The sequence below is a fragment of the Bos grunniens genome, chromosome 1 (genome assembly GCF_055505025.1).
Source record: "Bos grunniens cultivar Pamir isolate PY7600 chromosome 1, Bosgru_T2T1.0, whole genome shotgun sequence".
NCBI lineage: Eukaryota > Metazoa > Chordata > Mammalia > Artiodactyla > Bovidae > Bos > Bos grunniens.
In genome coordinates, this window is record NC_141165.1 from 87,127,920 (window position 1) to 87,154,351 (window position 26,432).

Below are 26,432 nucleotides of genomic sequence, written 5' to 3' on the forward strand. Positions count from 1 at the left end.
AAACTGGCTTAAAACTCAACTTTCAGAAAAGTAAGATCATGGTATCTGGTCCCATCAGTTCATGGTAAATAGATGGGGAAACAATGGAAACAGTGACAGACTTTATTTTGGGGGGCTCCAAAATCACTGCAGATGGTGACTGTAGCTATGAAATTAAAAGATGATTGCTCCTTGGAAGAAAAGCTATGACCACCCTAGACAGCATATTAAAAAGTAGAGACATTACTTTGCCAAGAAAGGTCCATCTAGTCAAAGCTATGGTTTTTCCAGTAGTCATGTGTGGCTGTGAGAGTTGGACTATAAAGAAAGCTGAGAGTGGAAGAATTGATGTTTTTGAACTGTGGTGTTGGAGAAGACTCTTGGGAGTCCCTTGGACAGCTAGGAGATCCAACTGATTCATCCTAAAGGAAATCAGTCCTGAATATTCATTGGAAGGACTGATGCTGAAGGTGACACTCCCAATACTTTGGCCACCTGATGCGAAGAACTGACTCATTTGAAAAAACCCTGAGGCTGGGAAAGATTGAATGCAGGAGAAGAAGGGGACAACAGAGGATGAGATGGTTTAATGGTTTCACTGACTCAATGGACATGAGTTTGAGTAAACTCTGGGAGTTGGTGATGGACAGGGAGGCCTGGTGAGCTGCAGTCCATGGTGTCGCAAAGAGTCTGACATGACTGAGCAACTGAACTGAACTATACTGACTCTTGGAGAAGGCAATGGCACCCCACTCCAGTACTCTTGCTTGGAAAATCCCATGGACAGAGGAGCCTATTAGGCTGCAATCCATGGGGTTGCTAAGAGTCGGACATGACTGAGCAACTTCACTTTCACTTTTCACTTTTCACTTTCATGCATTGGAGAAGGAAATGGCAGCCCACTCCAGTGTTCTTGCCTGGAGAATCCCAGGGATAGGGGAGCCTGGTGGGCTGCCATCTATGGGGTCGCACAGAGTCGGACACGACTGAAGTGACTTAGCATAGCATAGCATACTGACTTTAAGAAGAAGCAAAGTGAAACTAAAGTCCTGATTCTGGCTAGAAAAATCTTGTAAGTTGAGAATTACAAAGACTTAACTGTCTTCAACGGTTTCATTAGAGGTTGTTGTTGTTATTCCGTTGCCAAGTCGTGTCCAACTCTTTCTGATCCCATGAACTATAGCACACCAGGCTTCTCTGTCCTTCACTATCTCCCGAGTTTGCTCAAACTCATGTCCATTGAGTCAGTGATGCCATCCAACCATCTCATCCTCTGTCGCCCCTTTCACCTCTTGCCCTGAATCTTTCTTAGCAACAGGGCTTTTTCCCAAGGAGTCGGCTCGTCACATCAGGTAGTCAAAGTATTAAAGCTTGGGCTTCAGCATCAGTCTGTCCAATGAATATTCAGATTGACTCCTTTAGGATTGACTGGTTTGATCTCCTTGCTGTCCAAGGGACTCTCAAGAGTTCTCCAACACCACAGTTTAAAAGTATCAATTCTTCAGCGCTCAGCCTTCTTTATGGTCCAACTGTCACATCCATACATGACTACTGGAAAAACCATAGCTTTGACTATACAGACCTTTGTTGGCAAAGTAATGTCCCTGCTTTTTTTAATACATTGTCTAGGTTTGTCATAGATTTTCCTCCAAGGAGCAAGCATCTTTTAATTTCGTAGCTGCAGTCACTGTCCACATTGATTTTGGAGGCCAAGAAAATGAAATCTGATACTGTTTCCAATTTTTCCACATCTATTTGCCATGAGGTGATGGGACTGGATGTCATGATCTTTGTTTTTTGAATGTTGAGTTTTAAGCCAACTTTTTCACTCTCCTCTTTCACCTCTATCAAGCGACTCTTAAGTTCCTCTTCACTTCCAGTAGGAAGCTTCACAACTCAATTATTCCCTCACATTCCAGTGATCTCCACACATACTTTCACACACTCAAGCCTGCCACCTTAATTGCTGGCATCAGTTTCTGACCCATAGGTTTCCCGTATGCATGTACTTCCTGTTTTCCAACCTTGACTTGACCACTGGTTCTTCAGTAACTCTAGAGATTTTACTTGATTTCATCTCGCCAGTTGTTTTTTGTTCAAGGTTTGCCTTCAGTCTTCTAGTCCTGGTTTCACTCCTTTTCTGATGATCAAAATATCTGAGTGATATTCTACTTTAGTTTTACTGAGCCTGAATGTAACAGCTGAGACTGAAATCCAAGAAGGTAAGTTTCACAAGCAAGTGTTACTTGTTGGAAAAATTATATTATCAACAATATAATGTAAAGAAAAGAGAAAAAAGGGGGTTGTGATAGTAGTGTAGGGGACTTGATTGGCAGAGCCCAAAGCTGAGGTCTCTTTTGATACTATTTGGTTTGAGTCTTAAAAGGACATTAATATAAATATCTTTTTTTTTAATACTCAAGGAATACAAGAAGAACTTATAATAATGGTAGAGTTATTGAGGGGAAAAAAAAGTTAAGAAACTTCTGAAAAATTCTATTCATTACAGAGAAAGCCTAAGTGTACACCAGTTTTTATAAAGCTTTTGAGGTGACGGTGGTGCAAAAATGGTTTTCAAAGAGCGTAAGCTATAAACACAGGGTTAATAGGGATATTGAAGTAAAAATAAATAACAAAGGTACTTTAAAACTGATAATAGAAAATAAGAGAGGATGCTAAGCAAGTCAGAAGACCTAAAGATAATAAATATCTCAGAAGAAAGGCTAGTGACCTTCTTTAGACAATTCTTCCAAATATATTTTCCTAATATTCTTCTAACTTCTTTGTAGGAGATAAGGAAGATTCCTATATCTGAAGTATAAGCTTGTCCAAATAGCTAGGCAATGAAAAGCTGATATATCAGGCCATACTTAGTAACTTTCTTAATTCTAATAGTCATGGTACTAATTTCTAACTGCCCAAACACAGTTTTGTAAGTACTTGCTTAAAACTTGGGATGCATTTCCTTATACAGGTAAATTAGACATAAAGTAAGGCCCTAATGACCAGAAAAGCTCAATAAATCCACTCTGTAGTTGAAATATAATACAAATGACATTATTAACACTAACCATTAGGTGTAAGGAGTATTTGTGTTGTGCTTAGTCACTAAGTTGTGTCCAACCCTTTGTGACCCCATGGACTGTAGCCCACCAGGCTCCTCTGTCCATGGGGATTCTCCAGGCAAGAATACTAGAGTGGGTTGCCATGCCCTCCTCCAGGGGATCTTCCCAACCCAGGGACTGAAACCAGGTCTCCCGCATTGCAGGCAGATTCTTTACCATCTGGGCCACCAGAGAAGCCTTGTAAGGAGTATGTGATGTGCTTAAGGTACTACCTAGGACCATAATCTCCCATCTGGAACCTTGGCATACAAGAGACTGCCTGAGACAAGGTCTCCTAGAAGGAAGGAGTGGGTGATATGGTTGGATTGGTTGGGAGGGGTAAGAACAGACTAAGAGCTCCAGAGTGTTAGAGTCTCTCAAAGTTCGATTCTGGACATGTTTGTGCATTCCACCAAATATCTGCTATCCTTTTATTTTTAATATAAATATTAAAGGCAACTCAGGGAAAACAACAATTTCTTATACATAACTTCTTTTTTTTGCTTGAAAAAGATGACTTCTACTTAGCTGTTATCAACCCAGTAACTTTTGGTGTTGTCCAGATAATTCTTACCTGTACTTCAGCTTGCCTTTCTTTTTTGACATTAAGCAACTGTTTTTGAAGAGATTTTATCTTCTTTCTTCCATTTTCCTCCCTAGAGAAAATAAGGATAATTTATATTTAGAGAAGTGCTTCTCAAAATTCAGTGTACACAGGTTCACCTGGAGGCTAAAGAACAGATTCCTGGGCTCTGTCCCAGATTCTAATTCATTCAGTGGAATTTGCAACTGTGCCAAGGTCCCAGGTGATGCTAATGGTACTGGTCCATGGAGCAAAATTTCAATAATATTTTTAAAAAGACTGTGATTTTGCTCTCACTTTGCTCTCTCACCATGCTGCAGTTTGCACGGTCTCTCAGCTCTGCGTTCTGGAGATGGTGCTAAAGTGGAGAGAAGTTTCTCAAATGCTGATTGCTGAAGCTTCCAATTCAAGTTTCTCGCCTCCTTCCAGTGTCAATAGATTGGCTTCAGTGCACAGGGGTGACAGGACCCGGAGACACCTTTCTTAACACCAGAAGGTGCTGGAGTGGGCTGAGGGGCTGGTCAGTCCAGAGGCTGCTGTCCATACCCCCGCAAGGTTCTGGCTCAGAGCCTCGAAGCAGGGAAGAACCCCACGTTCCATGATGGCCTCAGGAGGGAGGATTTGTCAAGTGATCAAGCCCTGAGTCTTTAGAGTGGGAGCAGTGACTCCAAGACCCCAGTCTACCAGAGAACTAACCCTAGAGAGTATGAAATAGTGAGAACTCACAAAAAGGAAACCACTTGAATTAAAGACCCGGCGTCACCCAACCACCAGTAGCACCCTGTGCAGGATGCCTCATCTAAATGACAAACAAAACAAAAACAAACCCAATAATCAGCAGACAGGATTACCACCTCACTCAGCCTTGCCCATCAGAGGAAAAACAAACAAACAAACAAAACCTCAGCACAACTCTCACCCTACAAGAAGCTCACACAAACCACTGAACCAACCTTAGGAGGCAGAAACCAAAAGGAAGAAAGAATTCAACCTTCTTCAAGGAAAGAATTCAACTTTCCTAGAAGCCTGGGGAAAGGAGACCTCAAACACAATAACCTAGAAAAAAAAAAAAAAAAAGAAAAGGCAGAGAAATACTGCACAAATGAAGAAACAAACTAGAAACACAGAAATCCAAATAAATGAAGAGGAAATAGGCAAAGTACCTGAAAAAGAATTCAGAATAATGATAGTAAAGATTATCAAAAACCTTGAAAACAAAATGGAGAAAATGCAAGAATCAATTAACAAAGACTGAAAAGAATTACAGAATAAATATACAGAGACAAACAACACAATTACTGAAATTTAAAATACTCTAAAATGAATCAATAGCAGAATATCTGAAGCAGAAGAATGAATCAGTGAGCTGGAAGATAAAATGGTGGAAATAACTTCTGAAGAGCAGAATAAAGTAAAAAGAATGAAAACAGCTGAGGACAGTCTCAGAGACCTCTGGGACTATATCAAATGCACCAACATTCAAATTATAGGGGTCCTAGAAGAAGAAAAGAAAAAGAAAAGGTATGAGAAAATTTTTGAAGACATTATAGTTGAAAATTTCCCCAACATTGAAAAGGAAATAGTCAATCAAGTCCAAGAGGCACAAAGAGTCCCATACAGATAAACCCAAGGAGAAACAAGCCAAGACACATACTAATCAAACTAACAAAGACTAAACACAAAGAACATTAAAAGCAGCAAGGGAGAAGCAAGACGTAACATACAAGGGAAACCCCATATGCTTAACAGCTGATCTTTCAGCAGAAACTCTGCAGGCCAGAAGGGAATTTTAGGATATATTTAAAGTACTGAAAGGGAAAAATCTACAACCAAGATTACTGTGCCTGGCAAAGATCTCATTCAAAATTGATGGAGAAATAAAAAGCTTTTCCAACAAGCAAAGTTAAGAGAATTCAGTACCATCAAACCAGCTTTACAACAAATGTTAAAGGGACTTATGTAATCAAGAAATACAACAGAAGAAAAAAGATCTACAAAATCAACCCCAAAAAATTATAAAATGGCAATAGGAACATATATATCAATAATTACCTTAAATGTAAATGGGTTAAACACTCCAACCAAAAGACACAGACTGGCTGAATGGATACAAAAACAAGACCCATATATATGCTATCTATAAGAAACCCACTTCAGACCTCAAGACACATATAGCCTGAAAGTGAGAGGATGGAAAAAGTGTATTTCATGCAAATGGGAAGCAAAAGAAAGCTGAAGTAGCAATCCTCATATCAGACAAAATAGACCTTAAAATAAAGAAGATTACAAGAGATAGGGAAGGACACTACATAATGATCAAGGGATCGATCCAAGAGAAAGACATAACAATTGTAACTATCTATGCACCCAACATAGGAGCACCTCAATACATAAGACAAACACTAACAGACATAAAAGGAGAAACTGACAGTAACACAATAATAAGTAGGAAATTTTAACACCCCACTCACACCAATGGACAGATCATCAAAACAAAATGAATGGGGAAACACAAGCCTTAAATGATAGATTAGATGAGATGGATCTTATTGATATCTTCAGGACATTCCATCCAAATGCAGAAGAATACACCTTCTTCTCAAGTGCACATGGAACATTCTCCAGGGTAGACCACATCTTGGGTCACAAATCAAACCTCAGCAAATTTAAGAAAATTGAAATCATATCAAGCATCCTTTCCAACCACAATGCTATGAGACTAGATACCAATTACAAGAAAAAAAGTGTAAGACACACAAAAACATGGAGACTAAACAACAAACTTCTAAATAATCAACAGGTTACTGAAGAAATGAAAAGGGAAATCAAAAAACTTCTAGAAACAAATGATAATTAAAACACGACAAATCAAAACCTATGGGATGCAGCAAAAGCAGTTCTAAGAGGGAAGTTTATAGCAATACAATTCTACCTCAAGAAACAAGAAAAACATTGAGTAGACAACCTAACTGTACACTTAAAACAACTGGAAAAAGAAGAAAAAAACCTAAATTAGTAGAAAGAAATAAATCATAAACACCCGAGCAGAAATAAAAAGAAAGAAACAATAGTAAAGATTAGTAAAACTAAAAGCTGGTTCTTTCAGAAGATAAACAAAATTGACAAACCTTTAGCCAGACTCATCAAGAAAAAAAGGAAGAATCAAATCAACAAAATTAGAAATGAAAAAGGAGAGGTTACATCAGACAATGCAGAAATACAAAGGATTATAAGAGACTGGAATGAACAACTATATGGCAATAAAATGGGTAACCTGGAAGAAATGGACAGATTCTTAGAAAAGTTCAGTCTGCCAAGACTGAACCAGGAAGAAATGAAATTATGAACAACCCAATTACAAGCAATGAAATTGAAGCTGTGATCAAAAATCTCCCAAAAAACAAAAGCCCAGGACCAGATGCTTCACAGGCGAAATCTATCAAACTTAGAGAAGAGATAATGCCTATCCTTCTAAAAGTCTTTCAAAAAATTGCAGAGGAAGGAACACTTCCAAACTCATTCTATGAGGCCACCATCACCCTGATACCCAAACCAGACAAAGATAAACCAAAAAAAGAAAACTACAGGCCAATATCACTGATGAACATAAATGCAAAAATTCTCAACAAAATTTTAGCAAACAGAATTCAACAACACATCAAAAAGCTCATACACCATGATCAAGCTGGGTTTACTCCAGGGATGCAAGGATTCTTCAATATACTCAAATCAATCAATGTGATACACTATATTAACAAATTGAAAGATAAAAATTATATGACAATCTCAATAGATGCAGAAAAAGCCTTTGACAAAATTAAGCACCTATTTATGATTAAAAGTCTTCAAAAAATGGACACAGAAGGAACCTACCTCAACATAGTAAAGGCCACAAATAATAAGCCTACAGCAAACATTATCCTCAATGGTGAAAAACTAAAAGCATTCCCCCTAAGATCAGGAACAATACAAAGCTGTCCACTTTCACCACTATTATTCAACATAGTTCTGGAAATGCTAGCTACAAGCAATCAGAGAAGAAAAAGAAAAAAAAGAATCCAGATTGGAAAAGAAGAAGTAAAGCTCTTACTGTTTGCAGATGATATGATACTGTACATAGAAAACCCTAAAGACAGTATCAGAAAATTACTAGAGCTAATCAGTGAATTTGGAAAAGTTGCAGGATACAAAATCAATACACAGAAATCATTTGCAATTCTATATAGAAAGAGAAATTAAGGAATCAATCCCATTCACCACTGCAACAAAAAGAAGTAAATATCTAGGAATAAACCTACCTAAGGAGACAAAAGAACTGTACACAGAATATTATGACAGAAATGAAAGAAATCAAAGATGACATAAACAGATGGAGAGATATTCCATGTTCCTGGGTAGGGAGAATCAATATTGTAAAAATGACTATATTGCCAAACGCAATCTACAGATTCAATACTATCCCTATCAAATTATCAATGGCATTTTTCACATAATTAGAACAAAAAATTTCACAATTCATGTGGGAACACAGAAGAACCCGAATAGCCAAAGCAGTCTTGAGAAAGAAGAATGGAGGTGGAGGAATCAACCTTCCTGACTTCAGATACAAAGCTACAGACATCAAGACAGTATGGTACTGGCACAAAAACAGAAATATAGACCAATGCAACAAGATAGAAAGCCCAGAAATAAACCCATGCACCTATGGGTACCTTATTTTTGACAAAAGAGGCAAGAATATACCATGGGGCAAAGACAGCCTCTTCAATAAATGGTGCTGGGAAAACTGGCCAGCTACATGTAAAAGAATGAAATTAGAACACTTCCTAACAACATACACAAAGATAAACTCAAAATGGATTAAGGACCTAAATGTAAGACCAGAAACTATAAAACTCTTGCTACTGCTACTGCTGCTAAGTCACTTCAGTAGCGTCCGACTCTGTGCGACCCCAAAGATGGCAGCCTACCAGGCTCCCCTGTCCCTGGGATTCTCTAGGCAAGAACACTGGAGTGGGTTGCCATTTCCTTCTCCAATGCATGAAAGTGAAAAGTGAAAGTGAAGTCGCTCAGTCATACTCGACTCTTAGCGACCCCATGGACTGCAGCCTACCAGGCTCCTCCGTCCATGGGATTTTCCAGGCAAGAGTATTGGAGTGGGTTGCCACTGCCTTCTCCCTAAAACTCTTAGAGGAAAACATAGGCAGAACACTTGATGACATAAACCAAAGCAAGATCCTCTATGACCCATCTCCTAGAGTAATGGAAATAAAAACAAAAGTAAACAAATGGGACCCGATTAAACTTAAAAGTTTTTGCACAGCAAACGAAGCTATAAGCAAGGTGAAAAGACAACCCTCAGAATGGGAGAAAATAATAGCAAATGAAACAACTGACAAAGGATTAACTTCCAAAATATACAAGCAGCTCATACAACTCAATACCAGAAAAACAAACCACCCAATCAAAAAGTGGGAAAAAGACCTAAACAGACATTTCTCCAAAGAAGATATACAGATGGCTAACAAACACATGAAAAGATACTCAACATCATTCTTTATTCAGTTCAGTCATTCAGTCATGTCTGACTCTTTGCGACCCCATGAATCGCAGCATGCCAGGCCTCACTGTCCATCACCAACTCCTGGAGTTCACCCAAACTCATGTGCATCAAGTCGGTGATGCTATCCAGCCATCTCATCCTCTGTCATCCCCTTCTCCTCCTGCCCCCAATCCCTCCCAGCATCAGGGTCTTTTCCAATGAGTCAACTCTTTGCATGAGGTGGCCAAAGTATTGGAGTTTCAGCCTCAGCATCAGTCCTTCCAATGAATACCCAGGACTGGTCTCCTTAGGATGGACTGGTTGGATCTCCTTGCAGTCCAAGGGACTCGCAAGAATCTTCTCCAGCATTCATTATTAGAGAAATACAAACCAAAGCTACAATAAGATATCACCTCATACCAGTCAGAATGGCCTTCAACAAAAAGTCTACAAACAATAAATGCTGGAGAGCGTGTGGAGAAAAGGAAATGCTCTGGCACTGTTGGTGGGAATGTAAATTGATACAGCCACTATGGAAGATGGCATGGAGATTCCTTAAATAACTACAAATAAAACCACCATATGACCCAGCAATCCTACTCCTAGGCATATACCCTGAGGAAACCAAAATTGAAAGAGACACATGTATCCCATTGTTCATTGCAGCACTATTTACAATTGCTAGAACATGAAAGCAACCTAGATGTCCATTGACAGATGAATGGATAAAGAAGTTGTGGTACATGTACACAATGGAATTTACTCAGCCATAAGAAGGAACACATTTGAGTCAGTTCTAATGAGGTGGATGAACCTAGAACTCATATGCAGAGTGAAGTGAACCAGAAAGAGAAAGATAAATACCATTTTCTAATGCATATATACAGAATCTAGAAAAATGGTACTGAAGAATTTATTTACAGGTCAACAATGGAGAAACAGACATAGAGAATAGACTTAGGGACATGGGGAGAGGGGAGGAGAGGGTGAGATGTATGGAAAGAGTAATACGGAAACTTACATAACCATATGTAAAATAGACAGCTGGGAATTTGCTGTATGGCTCAGGAAACTCAAACAGGGGCTCTGTATCAACCTAGAGGAGTAGGATGGGGAGGGAGATGGGAGGGAGTTTCAAAAGGGAGGGGATATATGTATACGCATGGCTGATTCATGTTGAGGTTTGACAGAAAACAGCAATTATCCTTCAATAAAAAAATAACCTAATTTTTAAAAAAGATTGTGATTTTAGTAAACTGGAAGAGGATTTTCTGGCTTATCAGTGTTGTATCTAAAATTGCTGCTGCTGAGAACAAGCTAAGAAGAGGATGAACAGGAAGAGGAAAAAGAAGAATCTTTTCTATTCTGAGCACCTCTTAAAATATAAGGACATAATCCCTGTCATCACTCCTGTTTTACAGATGAGGAAAACGCACATAGAGAGTTGAGGTGACTTGCTGCAGAGGATCTGAGAATGTGCCCCACAGACCTCCAAGTACAGGCAATGTGAGCAAATAAGGGTCCAAGCTCTCGACTCTGAATCCCTCCACTGTGTGTGCTCTGGGGCCACCCTTTCCACAGACTGCTCCCAGCCAAGTTTTGAGGGTGGCAGGGATAAGGCCATCCCTTCCTAGGAGACTCTGGACTTTTCTGATGTTTGACTTTGGCTCACGGACTCCCTGCTGACCTTGCCAAATCATCCTTAGATTGCAGGGTGGTCTCATCCACCCAACCTTCCCTCTCCTTCACTTAGGGTGAGTCTAGCATTGAGTCCAAAGCCTCCCTCCCCATTTTCTCTCACTTAAGGGTTTCCCTGATAAAAATCTTTACATTAATAATCTCATCTTGGCATCTATCTCTAAGAAGATACAGACTCACACACTTGTCATAGTCACACAAGTGGTAAATGGCAGAGCAGAATTCAAACTCAGTATTGTCTGAATGAGAATTTAACTATTTTATGTTGTCCTTAGAAACAGAATTCTGCTTATCTCCAGCAATCTCTTTATTTAGGTTTAAAATAAAATAACAGAACAATACAATAAAAAAAATAATACCTATCTTAGCTTGAGCTGCTATAATAAAAATATCATAGATTGGAAGGCTTATAAACAGAGAAATTCATTGCTCACAGTTCTGGAGGCTATTAAGTCCAAGATCCGGGTGCCATCCAATTCAGTGTCTGGTGAGAACCTGTCACCTGGTTCACAATTGCCAATTTTCATTTGTATCTACATGACAGAAGAGGAAGGCAGCTCTCCTGGGTCTTGTTTATAAGGGCACTAATCCCATTGATGAGGGCTCCATCCTTAAGACCTACTCACTGACCAAAGACATCCAATCTCCTAAAACCATCACTCTGGAGGTTAGGATTCCAAAAATTGAGGTTAGAGGAGCACAAACATTCAGTCTATAGCAACAACAATAACAACAACAAAAAAAACCTTATCATTAAGTAGCATCTAGAGAAATCCTGCTAACTAGAATCTTGAGATTGTCATTGCCAAAACAAACCATAGATTATGCACTACCCATCTGTGTAGTACATATATTGTACTATACATATTATAGATACAGATAACCGAAGCCCAGAAATTGAGCTATTGTTCCAGCAGAACTCTGAATAGAACCCAACTTTCTTTTTTTTTTTTTTTTAATTTTTATTTATTTATTTATTTATTTATTTTTTATTTTTTTTTTCTAATTTTATTTTATTTTTAAACTTTACATAATTGTATTAGTTTTGCCAAATATCAAAATGAATCCGCCACAGGTATACATGTGTTCCCCATCCCGAACCCTCCTCCCTCCTCCCTCCCCATACCATCCCTCTGGGCCGTCCAGTGCACCAGCCCCAAGCATCCAGCATCGTGCATCGAACCTGGACTGGCAACTCGTTTCCTACATGATATTTTACATGTTTCAATGCCATTCTCCCAAATCTTCCCACCCTCTCCCTCTCCCACAGAGTCCATAAGACTGTTCTATACATCAGTGTCTCTTTTGCTGTCTCGTATACAGAGTTATTGTTACCATCTTTCTAAATTCCATATATATGCGTTAGTATACTGTATTTATGTTTTTCCTTCTGGCTTACTTCACTCTGTATAATAGGCTCCAGTTTCATCCACCTCATTAGAACTGATTCAAATGTATTCTTTTTAATGGCTGAGTAATACTCCATTGTGTATATGTACCACAGCTTTCTTATCCATTCATCTGCTGATGGGCATCTAGGTTGCTTCCATGTCCTGGCTATTATAAACAGTGCTGCGATGAACATTGGGGTACACATGTCTCTTTCCCTTCTGGTTTCCTCAGTGTGTATGCCTAGCAGTGGGATTGCTGGATCATAAGGCAGTTCTATTTCCAGTTTTTTAAGGAATCTCCACACTGTTCTCCATAGTGGCTGTACTAGGTTGCATTCCCACCAACAGTGTAAGAGGGTTCCCTTTTCTCCACACCCTCTCCATCATTTATTATTTGTAGACTTTTGGATCGCAGCCATTCTGACTGGTGTGAAATGGTACCTCATAGTGGTTTTGATTTGCATTTCTCTGATAATGAGTGATGTTGAGCATCTTTTCATGTGTTTGTTAGCCATCTGTATGTCTTCTTTGGAGAAATGTCTATTTAGTTCTTTGGCCCATTTTTTGATTGGGTCGTTTATTTTTCTGGAGTTGAGCTGTAGGAGTTGCTTGTATATTTTTGAGATTAGTTGTTTGTCGGTTGCTTCATTTGCTATTATTTTCTCCCATTCTGAAGGCTGTCTTTTCACCTTGCTAATAGTTTCCTTTGATGTGCAGAAGCTTTTAAGGTTAATTAGGTCCCATTTGTTTATTTTTGCTTTTATTTCCAATATTCTGGGAGGTGGGTCATAGAGGATCCTGCTGTGATGTATGTCGGAGAGTGTTTTGCCTATGTTCTCCTCTAGGAGTTTTATAGTTTCTGGTCTTACGTTTAGATCTTTAATCCATTTTGAGTTTATTTTTGTGTATGGTGTTAGAAAGTGGTCCAGTTTCATTCTTTTACAAGTGGTTGACCAGATTTCCCAGCACCACTTGTTAAAGAGATTGTCTTTAATCCATTGTATATTCTTGCCTCCTTTGTCAAAGATAAGGTGTCCATATGTGCGTGGGTTTATCTCTGGGCTTTCTATTTTATTCCATTGATCAATATTTCTGTCTTTGTGCCAGTACCATACTGTCTTGATAACTGTGGCTTTGTAGTAGAGCCTGAAGTCAGGTAGGTTGATTCCTCCAGTTCCATTCTTCTTTCTCAAGATCGCTTTGGCTATTTGAGGTTTTTTGTATTTCCATACAAATTGTGAAATTATTTGTTCTAGCTCTGTGAAGAATACTGTTGGTAGCTTGATAGGGATTGCATTGAATCTATAAATTGCTTTGGGTAGTATACTCATTTTCACTATATTGATTCTTCCAATCCATGAACATGGTATATTTCTCCATCTATTAGTGTCCTCTTTGATTTCTTTCACCAGTGTTTTATAGTTTTCTATATATAGGTCTTTAGTTTCTTTAGGTAGATATATTCCTAAGTATTTTATTCTTTCCGTTGCAATGGTGAATGGAATTGTTTCCTTAATTTCTCTTTCTGTTTTCTCATTATTAGTGTATAGGAATGCAAGGGATTTCTGTGTGTTGATTTTATATCCTGCAACTTTACTATAGTCATTGATTATTTCTAGTAATTTTCTGGTGGAATCTTTAGGGTTTTCTATGTAGAGGATCATGTCATCTGCAAATAGTGAGAGTTTTACTTCTTCTTTTCCAATTTGGATTCCTTTTATTTCTTTTTCTGCTCTGATTGCTGTGGCCAAAACTTCCAAAACTATGTTGAATAGTAATGGTGAAAGTGGGCACCCTTGTCTTGTTCCTGACTTTAGAGGAAATGCTTTCAATTTTTCACCATTGAGGATAATGTTTGCTGTGGGTTTGTCATATATAGCTTTTATTATGTTGAGGTATGTTCCTTCTATTCCTGCTTTCTGGAGAGTTTTTATCATAAATGGATGTTGAATTTTGTCAAAGGCTTTCTCTGCATCTATTGAGATAATCATATGGTTTTTATTTTTCAATTTGTTAATGTGGTGTATTACATTGATTGATTTGCGGATATTGAAGAATCCTTGCATCCCTGGGATAAAGCCCACTTGATCATGGTGTATGATCTTTTTAATGTGTTGCTGGATTCTGATTGCTAGAATTTTGTTAAGGATTTTTGCATCTATGTTCATCAGTGATATTGGCCTGTAGTTTTCTTTTTTTGTGGCATCTTTGTCAGGTTTTGGTATTAGGGTGATGGTGGCCTCATAGAATGAGTTTGGAAGTTTACCTTCCTCTGCAATTTTCTGGAAGAGTTTGAGCAGGATAGGTGTGAGCTCTTCTCTAAATTTTTGGTAGAATTCAGCTGTGAAGCCGTCTGGACCGGGGCTTTTGTTTGCTGGAAGATTTTTGATTACAGTTTCAATTTCCATGCTTGTGATGGGTCTGTTAAGATTTTCTATTTCTTCCTGGTCCAATTTTGGAAAGTTGTACTTTTCTAAGAATTTGTCCATTTCTTCCACGTTGTCCATTTTATTGGCATATAATTGTTGATAGTAGTCTCTTATGATCCTTTGTATTTCTGTGTTGTCTGTTGTGATCTCTCCATTTTCGTTTCTAATTTTGTTGATTTGATTTTTCTCCCTTTGTTTCTTGATGAGTCTGGCTAATGGTTTGTCAATTTTATTTATCCTTTCAAAGAACCAGCTTTTGGTTTTGTTGATTTTTGCTATGGTCTCTTTTGTTTCTTTTGCATTTATTTCTGCTCTAATTTTTAAGATTTCTTTCCTTCTACTAACCCTGGGGTTCTTCATTTCTTCCTTTTCTAGTTGCTTTAGGTGTAGAGTTAGGTTATTTATTTGACTTTTTTCTTGTTTCTTGAGGTGTGCCTGTATTGCTATGAACTTTCCCCTTAGGACTGCTTTTACCGTGTCCCACAGGTTTTGGGTTGTTGTGTTTTCATTTTCATTCGTTTCTATGCAAATTTTGATTTCTTTTTTGATTTCTTCTGTGATTTGTTGGTTATTCAGCAGTGTGTTGTTCAGCCTCCATATGTTGGAATTTTTAATAGTTTTTCTCCTGTAATTGAGATCTAATCTTACTGCATTGTGGTCAGAAAAAATGCTTGGAATGATTTCTATTTTTTTGAATTTACCAAGGCTAGCTTTATGGCCCAGGATGTGATCTATCCTGGAGAAGGTTCCATGTGCGCTTGAGAAAAAGGTGAAATTCATTGTTTTGGGATGAAATGTCCTATAGATATCAATTAGGTCTAACTGGTCTATTGTATCGTTTAAAGTTTGTGTTTCCTTGTTAATTTTCTGTTTAGTTGATCTATCCATAGGTGTAAGTGGGGTATTAAAGTCTCCCACTATTATTGTGTTATTATTAATTTCTCCTTTCATACTTGTTAGCATTTGTCTTACATACTGTGGTGCTCCCGTGTTGGGTGCATATATATTTATAATTGTTATATCTTCTTCTTGGATTGATCCTTTGATCATTATGTAGTGACCTTCTTTGTCTCTTTTCACAGCCTTTGTTTTAAAGTCTATTTTATCTGATATAAGTATTGCTACTCCTGCTTTCTTTTGGTCCCTATTTGCATGGAAAATCTTTTTCCAGCCCTTCACTTTCAGTCTGTATGTGTCCCCTGTTTTGAGGTGGGTCTCTTGTAGACAACATATGTGGGGGTCTTGTTTTTGTATCCATATATTAAAAGCAGCAAGGGAAAAACAACAAATAACACACAAGGGAATTCCCATACGGATAACAGCTGATCTTTCAATAGAAACTCTTCAAGCCAGGAGGGAATGGCAAGACATACTTAAAATGATGAAAGAAAATAACCTACAGCCCAGATTATTGTACCCAGCAAGGATCTCATTCAAGTATGAAGGAGAAATCAAAAGCTTTTCAGACAAGCAAAAGCTGAGAGAATTCTGCACCACCAAACCAGCTCTCCAACAAATACTAAAGGATATTCTCTAGACAGGAAACACAAAAACGGTGTATAAACTCGAACCCAAAACAATAAAGTAAATGGCAACGGGATCATACTTATCAGTAATTACCTTAAACGTAAATGGGTTGAATGCCCCAACCAACTTTCTGACTTCTAGTTATCTCCCCTTAAAAGCAAAAACTTGATTTACTTTAGAAATCTAAGACTTCCAGTAAGAGTTTTATAACACTTTATTTTTTTTTTTTTTTTAAGGCAACAAAGCAAATAAACCTAAACTTACTCTCACCTGGCAATGGTATCATAGAAATGCATTTTGCTTTCCCTCTCTTTGCCCAAAGCTTTCAGGAGATTGGTGAAAGTGCCTTCTTCTTCCAACTCCTCCAAAGTTTCTGTAATTACATCACTCAAAAATTGCCTGCAAGGAGAAACAAAAAAGATGAATCAGTAAGATATATTTCCCCACATTCACAAAGGGCTACAGAAATCACACAAGTTAAGACCCAGAAGGACCATCATAACTAAATTTGAATTATTCTTGGAAGGCAGAAATAGTTTAGTATTAGAAAATCTACTAATGGAAATCATCACATTAATGAGGACAAAAGGAGAAAAAAGCCAAATGATCATCACATCATTTAAAAACAAACAACTCTTAGCAAAAAAGAGAAACTCCTTAACCGGAAAAAGTTTACATACTGAGGACTAACGGACCTGGAATGTACAGCATGATATTGTGTATACAACATTTAAGAACATGTAAAACTATGAACGTGAAAGTCAAAGTTAGTCACTCAGTCACGTCCAACTCTTTGTGACCCCACAGACTGTAGCCCAGCAGGTTCCTCTGGCCATGGGATTCTCCAGGCAAGAATACTGGAGTGGGCTGCCATTTCCTTCTCCAGGGGATCTTCCTGACTCAGGGATCAAACCCAGGTCTCTCGCATTGCAGGCAGACTCTTTACTATCTGAGCCATCTATATGTATCGTTTAAATAAAATACTTACATATCTAATAAAAGTATCACAACATATACAAGAGAACAATAAACAACAAATTCAGAAGAAATATTTGGGGGAAGGGTGAGGGGACTAGAATCAGAGTTACAATCGTCAGTTGTACCTGACATATTTTATTTGGAAAAAAAACTCTTAAAGCTATCATGTAAAATGTTAAGATTTGGTGGTTATATACATAAGGATTATTTATATAATCCTTTTAATAAAATATAAATAATAAAATATAACAATAATCCTTTTAATAAAATATAAAAATATAATATATGTATTTTATATAAATATAAATATTTTATATTTTTATAAAATATAAAAATAATCCTTTTAATAAAATATAATAATTTTATTCTTCACATTTTTGTGCATTCTTGAAATATTTCATAATTTTGAAAAAGTTAAATCATTTAAAAATTTTTGTATAAAGAGCTAATACAACATATTTTAGAGATGAGTGAATCCAGACTCAGGAAGATTACATGCCTTCCTTGCCCAAGTTCACAGAACTAGCTTGAAAAAGAGATAGAACTATTTAATTCAGACTCTTGACTCCTAGTCCATTGACTATTCTCTCCTAGGTAGAGAATTTTAATTACTGTTATTTAATGTTTTGATATAGAATCAGCAAGAAGTATTCTTACCGTTTTACATAATTATTACCAATAGTTCACACAAAAAAATTCAATAACTATATTGAGAAAATAAATACGATGAAGTCATGTCAGTTGAAAAACTATGATCCCACATACTGAGAATGAAAGGACATTAACTAGCAGCTTATAAACAGGACACCATCTTTAAGGGATGCAAATGTGAAACCAGATTATTTCTAGCAAGAGATGATACCCTCTGGGGAGGGTCTAAAGCAGGGGTCAGCAAGTTTTTCTGTAATTGGACAAACAGTAAATGTTTTTGGTTTTGCAGGACATAAACTCCCTGTTGAAACTACTCGACTCTGCTGTTATCCCATGAAAGCAGTCATAGACAATATATAAAATGGGCAATGCTGTATTCCAGTAAAATTTGTTTTCAAAAACAGACTACAGGCTGGATTTGGCTAGTGGCCCTGGGTAATTGCTATAAACCCTTATTTACCAAAAATTACTATCATAAAGTTATACTTTCTTTTAAACTTAACAGGATTCTTTGTCAGCAAGCCAGTTGACAATGAAAAACTGAGTAATAAGAATGGAAATTGAGACTGCTTAAGAAATCCTCAGGATTAAGAGAGTTTAAAATTTGACTACTTTGATAGTATCTATCTCTTACTAAAGAATAAAGCATCACAAGAGCCACCAATCTCTGCCAAGCACTTGGCTGATACCTCCCTCCAAAGTTATCATTATTCTCATTTTTAAAAACTGTAAACAAAGGCTCAATAACTTCCCCAACCATATAGCCACCACATTAACACTTTTACTTGTACCACACTTCCCCTAGAAAGCCCTTGGCTAATTCTATTATCTGCAGTCACGTGGATATAATGACCAATCCATTAAGTGAAGAGAGCAGTCAGCCACCCCTGTACTCACTCCTCATCCATCTAGAAATACATTATCACATTTCCAAATGTGCTGTCCTTCCTTACCTATCAATCTGAATTTTCTTCAGTGTCTCTGTATTCATTATGGTCTGCCTTGTGGGTTTTTTGAAGATAAGATCTTGCACTTTGTTAAACTGGCCTCCTTGTCTGATTTCCGGCAACTTGGGTTCTTCTTTATGTACCAATGGACTGGATATTTTTGAGGGGTTTGATGCCAGTGGAACTTTTTCTGAACTTCTTCCTTCTAAATGCATTTCTTTGTTATCCTTCTAAAAACAATAAATGATGTTTCATGTTAAAGACAGATTTTTAAAACAAAAAGAAATAATGCTATATGAGGGCCTCTTCCTCCATTTTAAGCCTCTTGTAATATCAGTACCAGAAAATTATCCTCTTCTTCAGCTACATCAAACTGCATGCTCTGCTGTTTTGTGTCTTCCTGCCTTTAGACAACATTCCCACTCTCTGTCATTCCCCAAACTGGTAAACTTTAAGACTATGACCAAAGACACAGTTCTCTGTGAAACATCTCTATTAGCAGACATTTACCATTTATAATTATTTGTATAAATATCTCCATTAAATTATAAATTCCATGAGGAGAGGGACAGTGTCTTACAGATCTTGGTGCACCTCAAATTCTTTTTGGAACAAGATAATATTAAATAAATGTGGCCATCTTTATAATCCCATTGTTTAGAACAATGTCCAGGATACAGCAAAGACTCAAATGTTCGCTGAACACATGAATCTGAAATACAGTCAATCCCTTGGTAACTGTGGAGGACTGGTCTGATCCACCACCACACCCCTGACCCAGCCCTCAAGGAGACCAGACTCCACAGATCCTGAAGTCCCTTATGTAAAATGGCATAGTATTTGTATATAACCTGTTTACATCCTCTCATATACTTTAAATAATCTCTAGATGACCTATAATACTAAAACAATGTAAATACTATGTATATAGCTGCCAGCAAACAGCAAATTCAAGTTATGCTTTTGGGAACTTATTGGAATTTTTTTCTGAATATTTTTGATCCATGGTTGCTTGAATCTGCAGATGTGGAACCCACAGATATGGAGGGTCCACTGTATAAAGAATTAAAAGAGAATCATACCAAAGAGTAGGAGCCAATAGTGTATTAGTGGTGCGGTATAGATTTCGAAGTTCATGTGGGGAAAAGCCAAAAAAAATTATTTTTCAGACCCAAACTTGAATAGTAAGAGGTAAGCATTACCATCTTTCAACTGGGACAGGATACATCTTTAAGTTGATGATTCCTATTTAATCTGTGGCTAAAACCTTGAGCCAATGGGAAACCATATAACATAGCAATTATGCAGTACATATGGGACTCTGAAACCAGACTTCCTTGTTTAAATCCTGGCCCTGTTACTAAACCACATTGACTTTAGACAACTATTTAATATCTCTATGCCTCCATTTTCCTATTGATAAAATAGGGATAATAATAGTACTTGCCATCTTGCAGTTATTGAGGAAAGAAAAAAAGGAAGGAAGGAGAAAAAGAAAGAAAAAGGGCATTTAGAACACTACACAGAACCATGTAAGTTCAACATTTGATATGATTACTTAAATTCTTCAGCTGGTCCTATGCACAGAAGAGTTTTATTTGCATAAAAGCCTAGGTCTTCCTTAGCTAAACTTCAATTAGATTAGTTTTAAAAAAAAAACTATCAATAAAGATTAATAAACACACACTCAACAGCATTTTTCCTTTATCAACAGCAAGCAAAGATTCAGATCTGAGGAAAACACACATATGCAAGTACAAAAAAAAAATGCTACATTAAATAAGAATTAAATTTTAAAATACTCCTTTCAATTAAAATTGATATGACTGACTACAAAGAGAACAGAAACCATAGAATTCCAACAATTAAATTGAAAATTCAGTTCAGTCAGTTCAGTCACTCAGTCGTGTCCGACTCTTTGCGACTCCATGAATCACAGCACGCCAGGCCTCCCTGTCCATCACCAACTCCCGGAGTTCACTCAGACTCACGTCCATCGAGTCAGTAATGCCATCCAGCCATCTCATCCTCTGTCATCCCCTTCTCCTCCTGCCCCCAAACCCTCCCAGCATCAGAGTCTTTTCCAATGAGTCAATTCTTCGCATGAGGTGGCCAAAGTACTGGAGTTTCAGCTTTAGCATCATTCCTTCCAAAGAAATCCCAGGGCTGATCTTTAGGATGGACTGGTTAGATCGCCTTGCAGTCCAAGGGACTCTCAAGAGTCTTCTCCAACACCACGGTTCAAAAGCATCAATTCTTCGGTGCTCAGCTTTCTTCACAGTCCAACTCTCACATCCATACATGACCACTGGAAAAACCATAGCCTTGACTAGACGGACCTTGGTTGGCAAAGTAATGTCTCTGCTTTTGAATATGCTATCTAGGTTGGTCATAACTCTCCTTCCAAGGAGTAAGCGTCTTTTAATTTCATGGCTGCAATCACCATCTGTAGTGATTTTGGAGCCCAAAAAAATAAAGTCTGACACTGTTTCCACTGTTTCCCCATCGATTTCCCATGAAGTGATGGGACCAGATGCTCTATGCATAAATAAAGCTTTAAGTGTGTGGATGGTTATTACTCTAGATTTTCTAGTCTAGGGAGGGAATGGGAAACCTAAGACCTGGAAAGTTTGTTCTTTCTGATCGCCCTAACCATCGTTCCTCTACCTTTGTGCTCGGGCATCTGGAAAAGGAAGCAAATGTGTCAAATGGCCTGATGAACAGATTACTAGAAATAAATATGAGTTTTTAGAAGAGAACTTAAAGGAACTAGCTAAATATTCTGGCCCATTCACCTCCTTGTACGGGAGGGTGTTAGATCCTAAGGGAAAAAATAAGAACAGTATTCCCTGCAAGGGAGCTCTTTCCAAAGTTCAGATCAATTACTCCCACTTCTGGTAGAACTTAGTACATTAGTATGTTTTTCATAATTCCATTTCATGATTCTTTAGTTATAAAAATGGTTGTGGAAGAGGGATAATGCTAACTAAACTTTCATCCCAGTGTTGTTACTGTAAAGCTCAACAACGTGAAGCTTTTAAAGAAAGAAAACATCCACATTAGTACTAAGGTTTTTAAATATTTATCTTATGCAGGGCAATGGTACTGTAAAAATTTGTGAGTTAGAACAACTATAATACTATAAAATGAAAAATTATTTTAAGAGTCACAGTTTTAAAAGTTATATAACTAACATATTCTGAAAGGGGCTTTTAAGTTCTATTAATCAGAATAAGAGTACAAACCTTTACTATTTATATTTCTATAAAATCATAAGCAGGACTTCTCTCTGTCATGTCAGAAAATTTTGTGGGTGAAGATCATAAACCAGAATAAAACTGGAGAAATTTTGTTCTTTTATGTACTGGAATGGTGACCACTACTGAATGTTGTTTATAAATTTGTATTTTTCTTTCTCTCTTGAGTTTCTATGATGGAAAAGTACCCTTTTTAAAGCCTAACAGTAAATATCATTGAGAAAACTTTATCTTGTTAACTGAAGATATTTAGTGAGGTTAATGTCTCTTCTGTACTATCTGTTAACAAACAATTTAAGAATTAGACTAATTTTAAGTGTACTGAAAGGTTTAGTTCTTGGATTTCCAGATGTCTTTGCTTTTCATAAATTAATAAGGAAACTAATTTGTTGCAAAATTCCTATAATACCCATAATGTTTTAAAATCACCCTAAAACTCATAGAATGTTAGTATTAGAAGGGCTCATTTAGTTAAAACTCCACCACAATTCATTCATAAATGAGAAAACTAAGACTGAGAAAGTGAAATGAATTGCTTATTGCACAATTCAACTATAATGATCCTGTAACTTCAAATCCACTTTTAAAACTCTAATAAAAGTTTTGTGAATCCAGTTTATAAATATAGCAGTAGTAATAATAATAATAATAATTATAAAATTGTAAGGGGCAATTAAAGGGAAATTTAATTTTCTAGTCACAGTAAATATGGACTTCTTTTCTATTAGACATGAAAATTAATTTACCCTCCCATTTTTATAGCAAGTTGCATTTATCACAGAATCAGATATATTCTGTACAAATTATATAATTTTGTTAAACTTAATAAATATGTACTTAAAATAAAATGTAATAAAATTTGTACTTAAAAATTGTTTCTGGTTTAAGGGCTTAAGAATTTATGAAAGATTTCGCTCACTACCAAGTTGAGTTTTTTGTAACTCAGTGGTGCTTTGAGGGAGGAATCCATAACATCATTGAAAATATAATGGCTGATGCAATAATGCGGCTGGATATTCAGAAAAGCAGATTGCAACATATTTAGCAATGACAAAGTCATTTTAGATGAAAGCAGTGTTGACAGGGTCCAGTTGAATTTCCTCCCCCTGGTGTTCAGTTAGCTTTTGTGCTGTTGTGCTTAATCGCTCAGTCCAACTCTGCAACCCCATGGACTGTAGCCCACCAGGTTCCTCTGTCCATGGGGATTCTCTAGGCAAGAATACTGGAGTGGGTTGCCAGCTGACAAATACCAATACAAGACAAATAAGACAACACAATTATTTATCTCCTCAGTATATATATTGTATTTATACTGACTTATCTATGGACTTTTTAGAATAACACCAGTATATCAGGAGAAAAGGATATTTTGTGAGATGTACTGTGAGCTATGTCTATTTCACTCCATTAACTGAGAGTACATATCTCAGATAATTACTGTCGCCCTTTACCTGACTAGAAGGTGCTATTCCCCAAGTTGAATTGAATGGCGTAGGTACTGCAAATGATGGAGAGATAAAGAGAAAGCAAAAATTAAGTAATGGTGAATGTATATACCATGCTGATGCTTTGTCTTTTTTCATACTGAACTGGCATGATATAGTTTAGAATGGAGAGCTGGTCTGTGGTGTCCTCCAGAACTGCAGAGATCCTCAGCACGTCTAGAATGGATAGCGGCTTCATGATTTCTGGGCTGGTTTCTATGACTGCTTCTTTGGCTGTTTCTTCCTTTTCTTCTACAGAAGTATTAGGTGGTTCTCCTGTCACTGACACCGTCACTTCAGAAGGCCAAGCTTCTGGAGGAAGATTTGAGGCTTCCAGACCTCTAAAGAAAGAAGGAAGGAAAAAAATAAGTCAGCCATCAAATGTTTAAAATGACTTAAATCCAAAAACACAGGCAGCATGTAGATGGGTTCCTGTAAAGTCCATTTTGCCATATACTCAAGAGAATGAACGCAAGTACTTTGCAGATGATTCTGCTTAATAACCCCCAGTAACATTCTGACTTCCCAAAGAAAAGCAACTTATTGTTCATAAAAGATGTGAAGCCCCTGCTATTTGACTATGCTTAACCAGTTTGAACTTGAGCCAAATAAACTTTTTTTCTAGCAACATTTTCAGGTGCTAACCAAAACTGTCTCATGGTTATGTTAACTGAAAGCTGAGCCTCTCTGTACACCGGGTGCCAAATCAAATCCTGGAGACAGAGTTTGGGGTGGAGAAAAGGATAGCTAGCTTTATTGCTTTGCCAGGCAAAAAGGAACCTAAAACCATGTTCTGTCTCAAAAAACCAAGAGTCCCAACCCTAGAGAATTTGATGAGGGTCAAAGGTGGGGTCTCTAACAAGATTACAGTGTGGGCAGAATTTGCACTTTCTTAATCTCATTTTAGGTGGTGGGTCTTCTAATCTTGATGAGCTTCTCTGTTCCCTTTCATCTTGCCTCTGGTGATTTTTGGCTGCTTCTCCCTTGATTGGGCTTCCCTGATAGCTTAGTTGGTAAAGAATCCACCTGCAATGCGGGAGACCTGGGTTCCATCCCTGGTTTAGGAAGGTCCCCTGGAGAAGGGAAAGGCTACCCACTCCAGTATTCTGGCCTGGAGAATTCCATGGACTGTATAGTCCAGGGGGTTGCAAAGAGTAGGACACGACTGGGCTACTTTTCATTTTCACTTTCCCTTGATTAGCTTCCCAGGTGGCTCCCATGGTAAAGAACCCACCTGCCAATGCAGGAGACATAAGAGGTGCTGGTTCGATCTCTGGGTAGGGAAGATCCCCTGGAAAAGGAAATGGCACCCTACTCCAGTATTCTTGCCTGGAGAATCCCCATGGACAGAGGAGCCTGGAGGGCCACAGTCCATGGGGTCGCAAAGAATGGGACATGACTGAAGCAACTTAGCACATACACCCTTGATTAGCAACTGTTCAAATCTGCCCTTTGGAACTCAAGGAAAGTTATAATGCTGGAGTCTTGCCTACAAGAAATGGGAGACAGAAAGGCCTCCATGCCTGGGAGCCCTACAGGGCCCTGCTCCATTTCAATCAGCAAAAAGTGGAATGGAGTAGCCATTCTCAAGGTGGCCCATATGAGTCTCACCTTCTTGTACTCATGCCCTTCTGTGGTCTTCACCACACTGAATAGGACTAACCTATACAAGCAAAAGGATATTGTGGCTTCCAAGACCAGGTGATTTTGAGACATTAAAGTTTCTCTATCATTTTCTCAAATCTCTCACTCTGTGGGAATCCAGATGCCTTGTCATGAGGATACTTCAGAAGCCCTATGAAAAGTCTCATGAGAGTGAGGAACTAAGGCCTCTTGACAAAAGACAGCATCAACTTGCCAACTCTGTAAACGAGCATCTTGGAGTGGATACCCTAGCCCCAGTCAAGTCTTCAGATGATTGCAGCCCTGACCAACTTCAGCTTATAAGAAACCCCAAAACAGAACCATCCCACTAAGCTGCTCCTCAATTCTTGACCCATATAACCAAGCTACTCCCAAATTCCTGACCTTCAGAAACTATGTGAAATAATAAAACATTTATATTTTTAAGTCACTAAGTTTTGGAGTAATTTGTTACACAGCTAGGGTAAATAATACACAGAAATTTAATATAAGTCATTTCATAAATATATATAATCAACTGGAATTTGGAACATACTCTTCCATTCTTCTTGAGTTAGTTTTAATTTTCTTGGTACATTATAATCTCACGGAAATGCAATCACCTAAAGTGGGAAAAAACATTGAGATTAGTTTAAGGGAGTGTTGAATGACATTTATCTCTATACCCTCCCACTAAGAGAAAAAGAAGTACAAGAGCTGTGGCTTATCCCCTTTAGCTTTGCAGAGCAGTATCAGATGGAAGAATCATTGCCATCAAATGGCACAGGTCTATTTAGTGTCCAGCTTAACTACTGGCAGATAAATGCAATCTTCATGTTTCTTAAGGCAAATTAATGCCAATGTAGGGCTTCCCTGGTGGCTCAGCAATAAAGAATCTGACTGCAATGCAGGAGATATGTGTTTGATCTCCGGGTCAGAAAGATCCCCTACAGAAAGAAATGGCAACACATTCCAGAATTCTTGCCTGAGATATCCCATGGACAGAGGAGCCTGGTAGGCTACAGTTCACATGGACATGACTTAGCAACTCAACCACCACCACCAATGTCCAATATGTCTTTTGTATGTTTTTAAATTATATTCTGAGTATTAACTGGTAATCTCCATATACAACAGATTTACTTTTCTGTTATTCTGATTACTAAAATATTTGATGGTTCCATTCCCCTATCTGCTAGATTAACAGAATTTATTGCATCCAGAAAAACAATTGCCATT

At 37.7% G+C, this 26,432-nt stretch overlaps 1 protein-coding gene across 5 annotated transcripts in view; it reads right to left on the reverse strand.

Moving 5' to 3' along the window:
• The window catches only part of DRC9 (dynein regulatory complex subunit 9), a 57,383-nt gene that overhangs the window by 18,942 nt on the left and 12,009 nt on the right, over positions 1-26,432 (reverse strand). For 3 of the 5 annotated variants that reach the window (XM_086401638.1, XM_086401648.1, XM_086401630.1), the window contains exons 2-6: positions 25,750-25,816; positions 23,644-23,911; positions 18,836-19,059; positions 16,524-16,652; positions 3,658-3,739 (exon numbers count right to left, since the gene is read on the reverse strand). In XM_086401638.1, the coding sequence (XP_086257764.1) occupies positions 3,658-3,739; positions 16,524-16,652; positions 18,836-19,059; positions 23,644-23,911; positions 25,750-25,757 (711 nt within the window). In that variant the 5' untranslated portion in view covers positions 25,758-25,816. The remainder of the gene's footprint in view (positions 1-3,657; positions 3,740-16,523; positions 16,653-18,835; positions 19,060-23,643; positions 23,912-25,749; positions 25,817-26,432) is intronic. The other 2 variants (XM_086401659.1, XM_086401655.1) reach the window with 1 other exon arrangement.